At 36.5% G+C, this 16519-nt stretch overlaps 1 protein-coding gene across 5 annotated transcripts in view; it reads left to right on the top strand.

Moving 5' to 3' along the window:
- The window catches only part of WDPCP (WD repeat containing planar cell polarity effector), a 381390-nt gene that overhangs the window by 124454 nt on the left and 240417 nt on the right, over positions 1-16519 (top strand). For all 5 annotated transcript variants that reach the window (XM_047852290.1, XM_047852288.1, XM_047852289.1 and 2 more), the window contains one exon: positions 11459-12068. In XM_047852290.1, coding sequence (XP_047708246.1) covers positions 11459-12068 — 610 coding nt within the window. The remainder of the gene's footprint in view (positions 1-11458; positions 12069-16519) is intronic.

Genomic DNA, 16519 nt, shown 5'->3' with positions numbered 1-16519 from the left:
TGCATTTAGAGCAGTATCTACATATGGTAAACTCTCAAACGCTGATCATTGTGTGATTCTTATTAATATCATTATTAGTACTATCATTACGGCTTGCCTGTAATTTCTTGCTTGCCAAAGTTATGTTATCAATCACCTTCTTTAAACTTCAGTTAATGAATCAGTAAACATTAGTCAGATGCCTATTTTGTAGAAGACTGTGGAGCCAAACCATGGCTAAGGCAAGAATTTATCAGGAGGGCTGTAGAACTATGGCCTTCTCATCTGGTATCCTGCCTCAGACAGGAGCACCAAAAGGGTTAATCTAGGAGGCAAGGACAGTATTCTATCCTGTCTATTCCTGACAGTGGTTCTATCATCATTCATTATTGTGAACCTACAGGTAATTTCAACTTGTACCAGTACTTTGAGTATGGAATTTGTTTTTCTTTTTTATAACTTAACAAAAGCAACCCTCCCTTATTCTTTTTTAAGTTTTTGCCTGAGTAGAATATAGACAGTTCAACTTACAGATGATTTGACTTACGATTCTTGACTTCACCAGGATGTGAAAGCAATTCACATTTAGTAGAAACCATACTTGGAATTTTGAATTTTGATCTTTTCTCAGTGTAGTGATAGGTGATAGGATCCTCTCTCATAATGCTGGACAGTGGCAGACAGCGCAGCTCCCAGCCACCCATGCAATCACAGCCACATACCCTTACGACCATTCTGTATCCATAAAACCATTCTGTTTTTTGCTTTCCGCACAGTATTCAGTAAATTATATGAGACACTCAATACTTTATTATAAAATAGGCTGTGTGTTAGATGATTTTGCCCAATTGTAGCCTAATGTGAATGTTCTGAGCATGTCTAAGTAGTTGAGGCTAAGCTGTGAGGTCCGGTAGGTTAGGTGTATTAAATGCATTTTCAACTAAGGATATTTTCAACATATGATTGGTTTATTGGGACGTGAATCCATCCTAAGGCAAGGAATAACTGTAGTATATGTCTATATTTTCTCTAAATTTATTATCATTTAGACTTTATGAAGTATTTCTCGGAGTTAGTATTCTGAGATACAGTGAACAAGTCCAGGTTTTTTCTGTCCCTACCTACTTTTTCTGGTGTTATAAACTTCCAGGCTATCTTTTAAGACTGTAGAACCCTTTCTAATTAATTAATTCACCTTTTTCTGGAACTTTTCCAATTTTGTTATAGTAACTAAAACTACTTATAATGCTTTAGGTGTGGATTTTGTGAGGCTAAGGAAGTGCTTTGTTCCTATTCATTGGCTTTTCATGCCTACTGTTTTATTGATCTTGGGTTCAGAAGCTAATTGAGTAAAAGAGTTCATCAAAATGACTGTAATAAAGCTAATTAGAATCCTAAATGTTCTGCCTTAGAATAAAGGTAAAAATAATTTAAACTTTACACAAATTACCTGTATGTGAAATGAATGTACTACATGAAATTAGGAGTGCTTAAAGGGTATACATATGTTTTATATACCTCATCTCCTGGTGTCATCTAGATGATGTACTTTGGAGTTAGACAAACTTGGTTTACCTGTTGGTCAGACGATATACATACTGTCTGACATTAATCAAGCTTACTGCCTCTAAGCTTCTGCCTGCTTTTAGCTAGTTTTGTGTTCTTTGGCCTTGGATAGATAACCTGTCCTCTCAGACTTTAGTTGTCTGTTTTTAAAATGGTAGATTTCAACCAGATAGATCACCTCTTTAGGTCTGTAATAGCTCTAAAAAGTGCTCATCTGGATTCTGCACAGGTCTGATTTAGCCATTGCTTGCTAAAATGCCTTTAGTATAACTAACAGCCTCAGCATTGAAAAGCCCACATTGACTGGCCCTGACCTACCTTTCCAATGTTACTTCCTTATGCAAACCTGTGTTCTAGCCAAGTGGTTTGTTTACTCACTGCCTTTATTTTTCATGTCCTGCCTATACACATTACACAAGGAAGAAAGGCCCTTCCTTTTGTTTCTACATCATTTGACAACTATTGAGCATGACCCTGAAGTAAACACTGTATTTCATTACAGGGAATATGAATGCAAAAAATAACCCTGCCTGCAGGGATCTTAGTGTCCACCAATGAGAGACAAATATGAAAACATGTAGGTGCACTAAGGCATTAAATGATGCTGTGGATAGAGTATGTGTATGCTATATAGTAGTAGCCAGTACAGAATGATTGATTCTACTTAGATAGTAAGGAAGAAACATTAAAGGGGCTTTACAATTTGCTCAAAAATGAGATTGGTAAGCAATTTTACTTTCTTTTACTATGCTTTCTAAGTTCCATATGAAGGTTGTACTAGACCTATGGAATGATTTGGCTAGCTTTTTCTTTTTCTCATCTTTGAAACAGTACCAAAAGGAATTATCTGATGTTTGAGTGTTTGGTAAAACTCACACATGAAATTGGCCTGGGTGTGGTGTTTTAAAGGAAGGGTTGCTTATTTTTCAGGAATTCTGTTTTTTCCTTAATTTGTATTTCTGGAAAATTATCCATTTTATGTAACTTTTTAAATAGATTTTCATAAAGTTGTACATGATACTTACACATGAATTTTTTGTTCAAATTTTTATTTAAATTCTAGTTAGTTAACATACAGTGTAGTGTTAGTTTCAGGAGTAGAATTCAGTGTTCATCACTTACATACAACACCTAGTGCTCATCATAACAAGTGCCCTCCTTTAATACCCATCAGCCATCTAGCCCATCCCCCACCCACCTCCAGCCATCAAGCCTCAGTTTGTTCTCTGAGAGTCTCTCATGGTTTGTTTCCCTTTGTTTTTCTTTTCCCCAGCTCTTATATGTTCATGTGTTTTGTTTCTTAAATTCCACATACGAGTGAAATCATGTGGTATTTGTCTTTCTCTATCTGACTTATTTTGCATAGCATAATACACTATTGCTCCAACCACATTGCAAATGACAAGATTTCATTCTTTTTGATGGTTGAGTAGCATTCCATTGTATATATGTATATATATACACACACACACACATACACGCACATATATATGTGTATATACTCAGCATACATATATATATACATATATATATATATGTATATATATATGCACACATACATACATACGTACATACCACATCTTCTTTATCCATTCATCAGTGAGTGGACATTTGCCTCTTGCCGTAGCTTGGCTATTGTTGATAATGCTGCTGTAAACATTGGGGTGCATGTGCCCTTTGAATCTGTATTTCTGTATTCTTTGGGTAAATACCTAGTAGTGCACTTGCTAGATTGTAGGGTAGTTCTATTTTTAACTTTTTGAGGAACCTCCATGCTGTTTTCCAAAGTGGCTGTACCAGTTTGCCTTCCCACCAACAGTGCAAGAGAGTTCCCCTTTCTCTGCCTCCTCACCAACACGTTTTGCTTCTTGTGTTGATAATTTTAGCCATTCTGACTGGTGTGAGGTGGTATCTCATTGTGGATTTGATTCATATTTCCTTGATGTTGAATGATGTTGAGCATCTTTTCATGTGTCTGTTAGCCATCTGTGTGTCTTTGGAAAGTGTTCATGTCTTCTGCCCATTTCTTCACTGGATTATTTGTTTTTTGAGTGTTGAGTTTGATAAGTTCTTTATAGATTTTGGATACTAACCCTTTATCAGATAAGTCATTTGCAAATATCTTCTCCCATTCTATAGTCTGCCTTTTAGTTTTGTTGATTGTTTCCTTCACTGTGCTGAAGCTTTTTATTTTGATGAAGTCCCAATAGTTCATTTTTGCTTTTGTCTCCCTTGCTCCTGGTGATGTATTTGTACGTGATTTTTAGCTATTCATCAATGATTGCATAGTTAATGCCCCCCTTTTCACTCCTACTATATATTAAGATACATAATTCCTTTTTCTTTTTTTAAGCAAGAGTAGCTTTTTCTTGGATTTGGCCTTTTCAGTCTATCGAAGTTAGACTCTTGGAAAAATTTGCAAAGATTTCTTTTTCAGGGAGTGCCTGGGTAGCTCAATCAGTTGAGCACCCGACTTCAGCTCAGGTCATGATCTCATGGTTTGTGAGTTCGAGCCCCGCCTTGGGCTTGCTGCTGTCAGTGGAAGCCTGCTTCAGAGAGAGCTTGTGTTCTCTCTCTCAAAAATAAGTAAACCCTTAAATTTTTTTGCTAATGTTTATTTATATTAGAGAGAGAGACAGAGCGCAAGCAGGGGAGGGGCAGAAAGAGAGGGGGACACAGAGTCTGAAGCAGGCTCCAGGCTCTGAGCTGTCAGCACAGAGCCCAGCGCAGGGCTCAAACTCATGAATGGTGAGATCATGACCTGAGCCGAAGTCGTATGCTCAACGAACTGAGCCACCCGGGAGCCCGCAAAATAAGTAAATCTTTTAAAAAAGTTAGTAAAGAAAAAAGATTTCTTTTTCAGACCCTCGTGTGAACTTCCATATGCAAAAGACATATGCATATGTCTTTGGACGAAATCTCTAAGGAAATAATTATTTCTTTTTTTCCCATTGAGGACATAATTTTTAACTATGAATTAATTGTAGCACATTTTTTAGACTATCATGAACAAAAACCACTAGTCGATAAAAGCAGTATTCAGACATATGTCTTTAAATTTTTTTCACTGGTCACCAATAGACTTCTTGAACCAATCATCAGAATAAAAGATACAATATACTTTTTTTAAAATTTTTAAATATTTTGTACTATGCTTTTTATTTATTTAATTTTTAATATGAAATTTATTGTCAAATTGGTTTCCATACAACACCCAGTGCTCATCCCAACAGGTGCCCTCCTCAATACCCATCACCCACCCTCCCCTTCCTCTCACCCCCATCAACCCTCAGTTTATCAGTTCCGTAAAATTCAAACTAAAAAAGTAGCAACCTCATAGAAAGGAAATTTAGTCATTGCGTCTGTTAAAAAATAGAATTTTTAGGGGTGCCGGGTGGCTCAGTCAGTTAAGCATTGACTTTGGGTCAGGTCATGATCTCACAGTTTGTGGGTTCACGCCCCGCATCCAGCTCTGTGCTGTCAGCTCAGAGCCTGCCTCGGACTCTGTGTCTCTCTCTGTCCTTATCCTGCTCCCACTCTCTCTCTCTCTCTCAAAAATAAATGAATAAACAGTAAAAAAAATAGAATTTTTAAAAAGCATTTCCCATCTAAGTTCAATCAGAAAATATAATAATAAGCTTTTAGTTGGAAAGTGGCAAGATCCTAGAGTCGTGGTTCCCAGCCTTGGCAACACATTACAATCACCTGCAGAGCTTTTACAAAGGAGCCCACCAGACTAGTTATATCTGAACCTCCTGAGAGGGAGGAGGCACCAGTATTCTTTAACAGGTTCCCTGGGTGATTCTCATGTGCATCCAAGTTAAGAGTCACTGCTTTACAGAAAACTAAAAAACAAAACAAAACAAAACATCATTTTTGCATAACAGACCATGGAAAGGATAAAGCCCACATACTGAACCAAATGAGAGTTTTAACAGTAGATTCTAAGTAGAAAATTGGCTTACCAAGCAGCTAAAAAAAAAAAGAAAACAAAGGAAACATAGAACTAAGCTCTCTGTGACTGAATTATCTGTCTTTCGGAGGAGGAACATTTTTTAATTTATTTTATGGATATTAGAAAACTCCTGGTCTAATTTCACACCGCAGAGCTCTAAACAACAGCACATATCTTAATTAGAAGCAGAGAGCAGAGAGAGTTATGTAGTCTAGGAAAAAATATTTCTTTGAAAAATATACAATAGATAGTGCGCAGAGAAAGAAATTTTTATCAGTAAATTCATTTTAAAACAGCTTTTAATGGTGTGTGTGTGGATTATCATATATAACATGGTAATCATTTTTATTTAAATTCCACATACTCTTTATGTATTCCTTTTTAGAAAGTTATTATAGTCATCACAGAACTATTTAATTCATTCACTTTGTCAAAAATGTGATGACTACACAACTAATTCTTCCCTTACCTGTGTATTTGAGCAGGTATTTTAACTTTTCAGCTATATGGATTAGGTAATACTTTCTGAGTATGATGGTAATTTCAAGCTGTATTACTCAGAAGGGGTCACTGAATTTGTTTACCAATTTAATCAAAACCACCTAAGCAGAGCTATTAAACCTTAAAACCTGTAGTCAGGGATAGGGAAATATAACCTCACGAAGATAACCTTTTTCCCATAAAACTTAAAACTATTTTTGCAGTGATTAAGAGGAGCAGCAACTAACGAAAAAGTAAAAATGAGATGAACTTTCAATATGGCATAATTTGATTAAAAAAAATTCAGAAAGTGTTATAAATGCATTCAACTGAAAAGCCAGAATATTTGAGAAACGTCTCTTCCAAAGAAATGTATGTACTGTGTTAGCTTTCAACTACATAACAAAGATTTTATATTCTAGGGATGGTAGCTTTTATTTTTTTTTCAACGTTTTTTTATTTATTTTTGAGACAGAGAGAGACAGAGCATGAACGGGGGGGGGGGCAGAGAGAGAGGGAGACACAGAATCGGAAACAGGCTCCAGGCTCTGAGCCATCAGCCCAGAGCCCAACGTGGGGCTTGAACCCACAGACCGTGAGATCATGACCTGGCTGAAGTCGGACGCTTAACCGACTGCGCCACCCAGGCGCCCCTAGGGATGGTAGCTTTTAAAAAAAAAATCTCTTTATTGTAAAAAAAAACATGCATAAAGAAAACCACATGAACTAAATGTATAGTTTAATGAGCTATTACAAAGGAAATACCCCTGGAACCACACTGAAGTCAAGAAGTAGAACTTTGCCAGGTGCCCAGAAATACTATGAATGTACTATCATGATTTCAACCCTTCCTGTTCCCCAAAACTAACCTCTGTCATGACTTTTAATCACTTTCGTATATACCCATATAGTTTTTATCACCCTAATGCATCTCCTAAAACTTTAGTTTAGTATTATCCATTTAAAACAGTTCAGGGTGCCTCAGTCGGTTGAGCGTCTTTGGCTCAGGTCATTATCTCGCCATTTGTGAGTTCAAGCCCTGCATTGGGCTCGCTGCTGTCAGCACAGAGCCTGCTTTGGATCCTCTATCCCCCTCTCTCTCTGCCCCTCCCCCCCTCAAAAATAAATACACATTAAAAAATTTTTAAAAACCACTTTAATGTTTCTCTTTTAGTATACAAATCCCCCTCTCCATTGCTTTCTTTTCCTTAAAATTTATCTTTTGAAACTGCAGTGTCTCATAGTGTAGATTTTGTTGTTTGCATAATCATGTGGTTCAACATGTTTCTCTGTCTTTTGAAAATTCTGCAAGTTAGTCAGTTTTGGCAAGACTGTGGGGCGGTGTGTTCTTTTCATCAGAAGGCACGTAACGTCAGGTTCTCTCTTGGTTGTCTCTCTTCTTTGATGTTAGCAGCTACTAATGCTCAGTGCCTAGATCCATTAATTCATTAGGTTGCAAATGATGATATTCTAATTAGTAGTTTTTCATTTATTAATTGGGATACTTTTATAGATACTTCTATTCATTTCCTATTTGTTTTCCTAGTGGTTGAATTCATGTATTATAATCAGGATAAATGTCTGTTTCTTTTCTTTTATTTACTAGTTTTCAAGATAATGAGTTGGTTCCTTATCACTCCCTGAAGATAACCAATTAGTTTTGTTTTTTAAGTAGCATTGATAATTTATGAATTTAAATATATTTGATTTGATGGGTTTTATAAATTGTAGTCGTTATCCTATTGAAAGCTCAAATTTGTCTCATATTTGGAGCCTCTACAAGTTGGTTCCTCTTTTTGTCATGACCTCAGTAGTCTTGGGTAGCTTCCCTGCTATTTGCTGTGACAGTATGTTTCATGCTTATCTTAAACATTTCCTGCCTCAGATCTGGAATTAGCCATTTCTTTAATAAGCTCTGGTTTCTTTTCATGGAAAATGGTATTGTAAGCCCAAGTTTGGGAGCTAGGGATAATGTGTTGTTATTGGATTGGGCATTATTTCTAGGTATCTTTAGTAGGACGAGCTACATATTTTATATATATATATGTATATATATACGTGTATATATATATGTATATATATATACACATATATGTATATATGTGTATATATATATGTATATATATATTGTTACTTCTAACTCAAATTCAGGATACAGGGTTTTAAATTTAACCTCTTCTATATTACATCTGTATCTCCTCTTTTTCATACAAAAATCCTAGTTTTCAGGGACATGGGAGATGAATTATAATATCTCACAATTACTTGCTTACTTTATGTCACAGTATACACTTAACAGTCTGAGAATAATCCTACTAATACTACCACTACTAATATAAATTACTGAGAATATTCAGAAACTTTTTGCCTATGTTTTTATCAATTCTTTCCTTTGCATTTGTAAATAGTTGTACTTTATTTACATTATTGGAGCATAAAGTCATTACATACAATGCTCTCTCGAATTCTCATCTAGTCATCCATAGGTTTTTGGTTTTGCTATTTAGTTGAACTGTTTCTTTCATGTAGGGATTTAGAGAGATTCAAAAACTATAGTGCCACCATCACCACTTTGCCAGAATCAGGGATGCTATATTCATGGTCATAATCAACACTTAGTTTTTTTTTTAAGTAAGCTCTCCACCCAACATGAGGCTTGAGCTCATGACCCTGAGATCAAGAGTCGAATCCTCTACCCACTAAGCCAGCCAGGTGTCCCGATAAACACTTAGTTTGAACCAGCCCTCTATAGCTAAACATGAAACATGACAATCTTGAGCCTATCTCCAGCTCACTATAATTGCTTTTCTGCCTTCTGTGCTTTCTTAATTTTAAAATATCTTCCGGAGAGGGCATCAGTTATATTAACTATTTAATGCTTTTCCTACTCCATACTGTTCCTTTTTTGATGACTTTTGGAACAGCTCTGTCTACCTTTTTCAAATTTAGCCGTTTTAAGAATAAAAATGAAATAATCTCAGTGTGCATTTTTCAACAAGTTTCATCCTTAAAGCTGACTGATTCAAACTTGACTGAAACAATTCATTTTAGGAATGAAACTACCAGCTTGTTTATCCTTGAAATTAGAAATTCCAAGACCTTTAGGATTCTTCTTTACCTTTTCTGTTCTTTCTTGGCTTGAATTTTTAAACTCTTATCATTTCTTTCTTTATTACACAGTTTTCTTTGAAAAACAAAAAGCAAACGGGGTGCCCAGGTGGCTAAGTTGGTTAAGCGGCCAACTTCGTCTCAGGTCATGATCTCACAGTCCTGAGTTAGAGCCCCACACCGGGCTCTGTGCTGACAGCTCAGAGCCTGGAGCCTGTTTCGGATTTTGTGTCTCCCTCCCTGTCTCTGCCCCTCCTTCACTTGCGTGCGCTCTCTCTCTCTCTCAAAAATAAATAAACATTAAAAAACAAACAAAACAGAAAGCAAACAACAAAAAAATAAAACATTGAATCATGGTCATCTATTCTTAGGTCTGCTGTCACAGTCTTTCTTAACTGACCCATTGGAACATAGCATAATCTGTGGTTTAGCTAACACACTGTCTGTTTCTGTGCTTTTCTTCTTTGTACTTTCCTATTAATTTAGAATTAAAGCAGAGATCTTTTTTCTAAAGATCTCCAGACTTTAAGCAGGCCACCACACACTATAAAAATCTTTAAGGGCACCTGAGTGGCTTAGTCGGTTGAGCATCCAACTTTGGCTCAGGTAATGATCTCACAGCTCATGAGTTCGAGCGCCATGTCAGGCTCTGTGCTGATAGCTCAGAGCCTGGAGCCTGCTTCGGATTCTGTGTCTCCTCTCTCTGCCCCTCCTCCGCTCATTCTCTGTCTCTGTCTCTCTCAACAATAAATAAACATTAAAAAAATTTTTTTTAGGTGTTTATTTTTTCATCCCTTAATTATCAACACTGTTCTTCTGCATCTCATTCTTTGCCTGCTCACTATGCCTTTGTTAAAACTTTTCACCGTGTCCTTTACCACAGCCATTCCCATTTGAATTCTACTGACTAGTTCCTGAAACCTCTGGCATGTATTTTTTAAGAATCTTTAAAGAGTTATTAGATTTCAGAATTCACCTAATCTGAGGAGTGCCTGAAGATAGGATTAAGACCAAGAACTCAATGTTGCTAAGACAGTAAATCTTAAAAGTACTTATCACAAGAAAAAAAGTTTACAACTGTGTATGATGATGGATGTTTATGAGACTTCCTATAATGATCATTTTCAATATATACAAACATTGAATCATTTTGTTGTACACCTGAAAGTAATATAATATATATCAATTATACCTCAATAAAAAGAAAAAAAGAAAGACCAAGAACTCAGTGAAAGAAGGGAATTCTTGATCATGAAGTTTGTAGAGGATAACATTGAACAAGCCTTATGGAAGATGATAGAAGACATCAAATTAATCTTGTTAGCTTACATGAGTCTCATCAGCCAGGGTCCTCTGTTTTTGGATTATTTTCTCTCCTTTGTGCTTTTTTTTTTCCAGAGCATTGTCATTTAATGTTTCTCCCTTAACTATACACTGTACTTTTTCTTTATCTTAACATTATATCTTGACCTGATCATCTCCTGACTAAGTTCATTTGGGCAGGAAAAACCAGCTGCATAAATATGAGAGATGTCTTAGTATATGCAAGTTTGGATTAAAAAGTCTGTATTTTTTTCTTGGTATTTTGCAATGACTACCTAATTGCATTTGGTGTTTTCAACTTCCTATTTGCAAATGATCTGCTAACAGAGCACCTTATAGCTAGAAAATGTATTGACAAATTTTCCTTTCAGATAGCTCTTCAGTCAGTAGGGTATATTTTAATAACTTTATTTTATTTTTTTAAAGTTTTTATTTATTTTGAGTGAGAGAGTGTGCGCACATGCAAGTGCGAGCAGGGGAGGAGCAGAGAGAATCCTAAGCAGGCTCAGCACTGTCAACACAGAGCCTGATGTGGGGCTTGAACCCACAAACTATGAGATAATGACCTGAGCTGAAACCAAGAGCTGGACATTTAATTGACTGAGCCACCCAGGTGCTCCTAACAAAAAAGAAAAAAAGAAAAAGAAATAAACTCTTGGTGTTTAAAAGAAATAAGTAAGTCCTTTATTCATTGTTTTAAAAATTAAACTGATATTTTTAGATATTCTACTACCATACTATTTTAGTAAAAGCCCACCTTATTAGTTTTTATATATTGAACATTAAGTTATTTACAGACTTTCAAAAACAAAGTGTTAAAGTTAAAATGTTACAATTTCTGCAGCTGTGTTATATATGTGCTATATATATTTATGTGTTCTATGAGAGATGCACAAATATATATGCACATACATATTTAAATGTTGCTGATGTTTAAGGTGATAATTGATGGTCTTCAATGGGATGCTGGATTAATATGCAGTCGTATGTGTGACAGCTGAAGAAAAACCAAGGTCTGTGTGAACATACTTGATACTTTTCTCACAGGTTCTGAGCTGTGTCCGCACAGAATGGGATCCGCTGGATGTTCGCTTTGGCAATAAACAGCCTTATCAGGTGTTGACAGTGGAGCACTCCATCAGTGTAGACAAAGAGCCCATGGCTGACAGCTGCATCTATGAATGTGTTCGGAATAAAATCCAGTGTGTGTCAATAACCAGAATACCACTAAGATCGAAGGCCATTAGCTGCTGCAGGAATGTTACTGAAGACAAACTGATTCTGGGCTGTGAAGATTCTTCAGTAATTCTTTATGAAGCTCACCGTAGAGTAACTCTCTTAGCCCAGGCTAAACTTTTGCCTTCATTAATAAGCTGCCACCCAAGTGGCGCCATTCTACTAGTTGGCAGCAACCAAGGGGAGCTGCAAATTTTTGATATGGCTCTATCCCCTATTAACATCCAGCTCTTGGCTGAAGACCGCTCACCCAGGGAGACTCTGCAGTTCAATAAATTCTTTGACATTTCCAGCAGTCTTGTTCAAATGCAGTGGATAGCTCCTCAGGTGGTTTCTCAGAAGCCTAAAAGTGGGGACATCTATGATCTCCTCTTCCTCAGGTTTGACAGAGGACCTTTGGGTGCACTTTTGTTTAAACTTGGTAAGTCAAGGAAGTTGGTGAGTAAGTAAAATGTTTATGATGATAACATTATGATTAAGAGAATAAAACCATTCTAGAAATGTAGGTTTTCTGTGTCTTCCCGTAAATAGGCTTGCCTTTCAGACATTTCATGTAGTTGTGTTTTTTTTCCAAGTAATCTCTGTGCTCAATGTGGGACTCAAACTCACAACCTTGAGATCAAGAGTCACGTGCTCCACCAACTGAGCCAGCCAGGTGCCCTCATATGGTTTAAGAAAACTTTGTGGATGATTTTCTAAGTGTTAGGGAACATTAGATAGTGAAGAATTTGGAAATTGCACTGATTGTCCACTGTGATGAATGAAAAGCTTAAACTTCCACATTTGATACTTTCCAAAATAAATACATATGTGAATATTCTAAAACTATTTACTATGCCCATTAAAAAATTTTGTGTTGAAGGAATGTGATAATTTTTCTATTAAAATGATTTGATTTGATTGATTTTATGTTTACTCATTTTTGAGAGAGACAGAGTGTGAGTAGGGGAGGGACACAGAGAGAGGGAGACAAGAAACTGAAGCAGGCTCCAGGCTCAGAGCTGTTGGCACAGAGCCCGATGCAGGGCTCGAACTCCCGAGCTGGGAGATCATGACCTACGCTGTAGTCCAACGCTTAACCGACTGAGCCACCCAGGTGCCCCTATTAAAATTATTTTATATAATATGTATGTATTGCTTCTCAGATTGGAGTGTGTAAGGCTTAAAAAATAGATTTAGGTTTAAAAAATAGATTTTAATTAATGCATTTTATCGCAACTTGAAAACATAGAAAAGTCAATACATTTTTAAACTCTATGCATGGTTTGGCTCTGTGATACAGAGTTAAGTTTTTATTTTTTTAAAAATATTTATTTATTTATTTTGAGAGAGAGAGAGGGAGACAGAGAATACCAAGCAAGCTCTGTGCTGACAGCAGCTGTTCATGAGATTGATGCGGTGCTCAATCTCATGAACATCAAGATCATGACCTGAGCTGAAATCAAGAGTCAGACGCTTAAGTGACTGAGCTAGCCAGGTGCTCCCAAAGTTAAGTTTTTAAAGAGACTGTAGTGTTTGTTAAGTATATGTCAGTTTATTACTTTTTAATGGATCTACTTGCCTCTGAAATTGAACTGATGAAATAAATCTACTTAAAGATGACTTGATTAACCTGAAAGGTATAATGGATATAATGTGAGGTCTGTGTTCTTTCCACATAATAAAAATGCATCTAAATTTATATATAATGTTAATTTTGTCCAAGAAAAAATGTTTAGAATCTCATTTATTATAAAATAATCCAGTTCTTTGCCCAACTACACGTTTAACAGTTGTATGTCTCCATACACAACGCTCATTAAAGTGGATGTTAGATGTTTTGCATGTCTGTTAAAACACACACACACACACACATGCATGCACACACACACACACACACACACACACACACTCTAAATTACCCAGTTACCTGTCAAACAGAAGGCTGTCTGCCCACATATACCTAGCTTTTCTTCAGCCCTCCCTTGTGGGCCTACTCACAACAGCTTTGCAAAAAGCACAGCTTTCTCTTCCTATCTCTAGCACATTTGCCTTCTTACTAAAGTAAACAGGCTCTCAGTGTAGGGATTTAGAGGGCTTCCTGCTAATTGCCAGCTTGTAAACTTAATTGGACTGTCTCCCTGGGCACTGTTCCTAAATCAATTAGGCAATGAGTTGGCTGTCACATCTTTTTCCCAAGAAGGTCTCTTGGAAGAGAATTATCCAATAGAAGTCAAGCATTCAAATGAAAAGGTGATAACTTCTGCAACTGACATTTATCATTAAAATTTTATTTTCAATATGACTCTTAAGTTTTATGGGATAGGGAAATTTTGCAGACTTACAGACTCTTTAAAAGATCTAGATATGGAGTTTCCCAGAATTTTAAAAAACACATTATAAGATTAATATTTATTACAGATTATTAATTTTTCTAGGAAGAGTAGATTCCTTGAAACAGTAGATTCCAACTAACAGATCTTTTTTTTTTTTTTTTTTTAAAGAAAACCCTGTTTAAAGAACAGATTTTTCTTAGGTTCTGCTACTAAATACATCCAAAAATTTTAATATACTTCTTGAATTAACACAGTGCTGATTCTGGGCATCCATGTGGAATTTTCATGTATAATTCAAGTTACTGCATATATAAACAGGTAGTTGCATGTGCAGTTTCCCCACTAGGGAGCATTTACGAGATTTTTTCATAAGCTTGTTATGCAAGCCTTTGGAAAATTTGACATGCAAGGTGTAGCTTACAATTTAAGAAGCTGACATAGATCATAGTTTAAAATAGAATGCTGTCATATGTAAACGTGGCAGTGGCTGGTGCCAATATGCTAAGATTTTTGGAGTTTGACTTTTAGAATAGGTCAGTGTAATGTTGAAGGAAAACTTTGTTCCAAGACTAGAGCTTCCATTCTAAATCCTTATAATCATCATGCAAATGTGTTGGGGATTAAAAGGCCATCACTACTGTTAGAAGAATTTGAAGGGCATGCCTTCCTCAGGAGGGAGCTAGAAGTATCATCCTCCCACGTGGAAGCCAAGAAGTACTGTCTCATGTAAAGCAAAATATAATCAGATTTCTTTGCTTGGCAGTCATTGTCCCGTATTTCCACATATGTAGACTGAGATTAATTTTTAAAAGACAAGTCCCTAATTATATTACAGAGATATTAAAGCTTTTCCATTCTCATCAGTACTTTTTCAACTTCCACTGCTCTCTTTAAACTCACATGATCATCTATCTCTCTGCCCTCTGAAGAGAGAATCTTCCCTTTTAATTGATACTTCATTAAGTTTATCTGCTTCTTACCACCTACCCACCCAACCTAACCAACCTCTTATCTACATGAACATAAATCTTTCCTTCTCAATTCAGTGGAAAAGGAGACCTTCCTCTTGTCCAAGACTAGTTCCACCACCACGTCCACTCTGGATCCCACTACATTCCTTTTGATACCTTTACTTTGTCAGCTTTCCCACTCACCCCAAAAATCTTACTATACCCCAAGACACAGGCCCAAGCCACACCATAAAACAAACAAACAAACAACAGACAAACATCTCTTCCTTAACATTGTTTCTCTTCTGTTATTAGTCAGATGATCACCTTCTTTCATAGATTCACCAAAATAATAGTGAACATTGACTTTTTCTGCTTCTTCACTCCCCATTCACTCCTCACAGTACCAAGTTCTGGCTTGGGTCTTTAGTTTTCTGGAACTGCTCTTGCAAAGGTCACCAGGGACTTCCTACTTGGTACATACATTTCTGTTATGTTACTTGATGACTTTTCAGCACTTAATGGTTGCTTACCACTTCTGTCACAGAATTCTCATTGTACTTGCCTTCCATGACCCCAGATAACACCTTTTCGTCGTGTTTGTGTTCTCCTTCTGCCTATTCATGAATATGTTGAGGCTCCGTAAGGTTCCATTTTTAGCTCTCCTCCTGTTTTATGTAGATTGAGAGTTTATTTCTTTCTCCCCAAACCTGTTTCTTCTATATTCTTCATTTTGGTGGATGGTACTATTATTCAGATGGAATCCCAAGTCAGAAATCATCCTAGAATCTTCCCTCACCCCTAATGCCATATGCAATCAGTGGCCAAGTCCCATCAATTCTACCTTCTAAATACTGTCAAAAACATCTCTGTACAGCCTTGCTGTCATGACCTTAACCTGGACCTTCCCTGTTTTCAAGCAGCGATCAAGTAGTAGCTCTCTGTAATCTTCTGCCTTCCAATCTTCTCATAATCCCCTGAACTGCCACCAGAGTAATCTAACTGCAGATTTGGTCATGGATTCTCTAGCTTGAAATCCTTCAGGGGTTGATAAGCCCTTGTCTGCCTCTCAGGCTTCATCTCCCCAGCTGTTTTTGCATTACTGTAGCTCCCCATTTGGGGCATGTGCTCTCTCTCACATTCCCTCCTTCCTATGGTGATTTTGATAGTATTCCATCTACCTGGAGTGCCCTTGCAATGCTCTCCCAGAGCCTGCAAAGTTAGGAAAAGGTTAAATATTCAAGTGATAATATTAGGCAAGAAATAATTAAAGCTAACATCTGCCCTCTCATAGGATTTTGAAAATCAAAGGCAACGTGTGTGTGTGTGTGTGTGCGTGTGGGTGTATCATTCTGTCTAGAAAATTAGTAGGATGATTTTTCTCTTAGTATTTTTATAAGACATAGGTTTTCTTCAAAAGTTCTGTTTTGATTACTTTTTTAGTATTGTAAATAATATACCTTTTATTATTTAGGGCATTTTTAGGAGGTTTTTCTGTTATTTGTAGCTGAAATAAATTTAAAACAACAGTCAATATTTCCAATTGTGATTACAGATTTTCTTTATTTTTTTTTAATATTATTTGTTTTTGAGAGAGCACAAGCAGG

Source organism: Prionailurus viverrinus, chromosome A3, assembly GCF_022837055.1.
Source record: "Prionailurus viverrinus isolate Anna chromosome A3, UM_Priviv_1.0, whole genome shotgun sequence".
NCBI classification, from domain to species: domain Eukaryota; kingdom Metazoa; phylum Chordata; class Mammalia; order Carnivora; family Felidae; genus Prionailurus; species Prionailurus viverrinus.
Note: the sequence above shows the minus strand (reverse complement) of the source record. Positions and strands in the feature narration are given on the sequence as shown.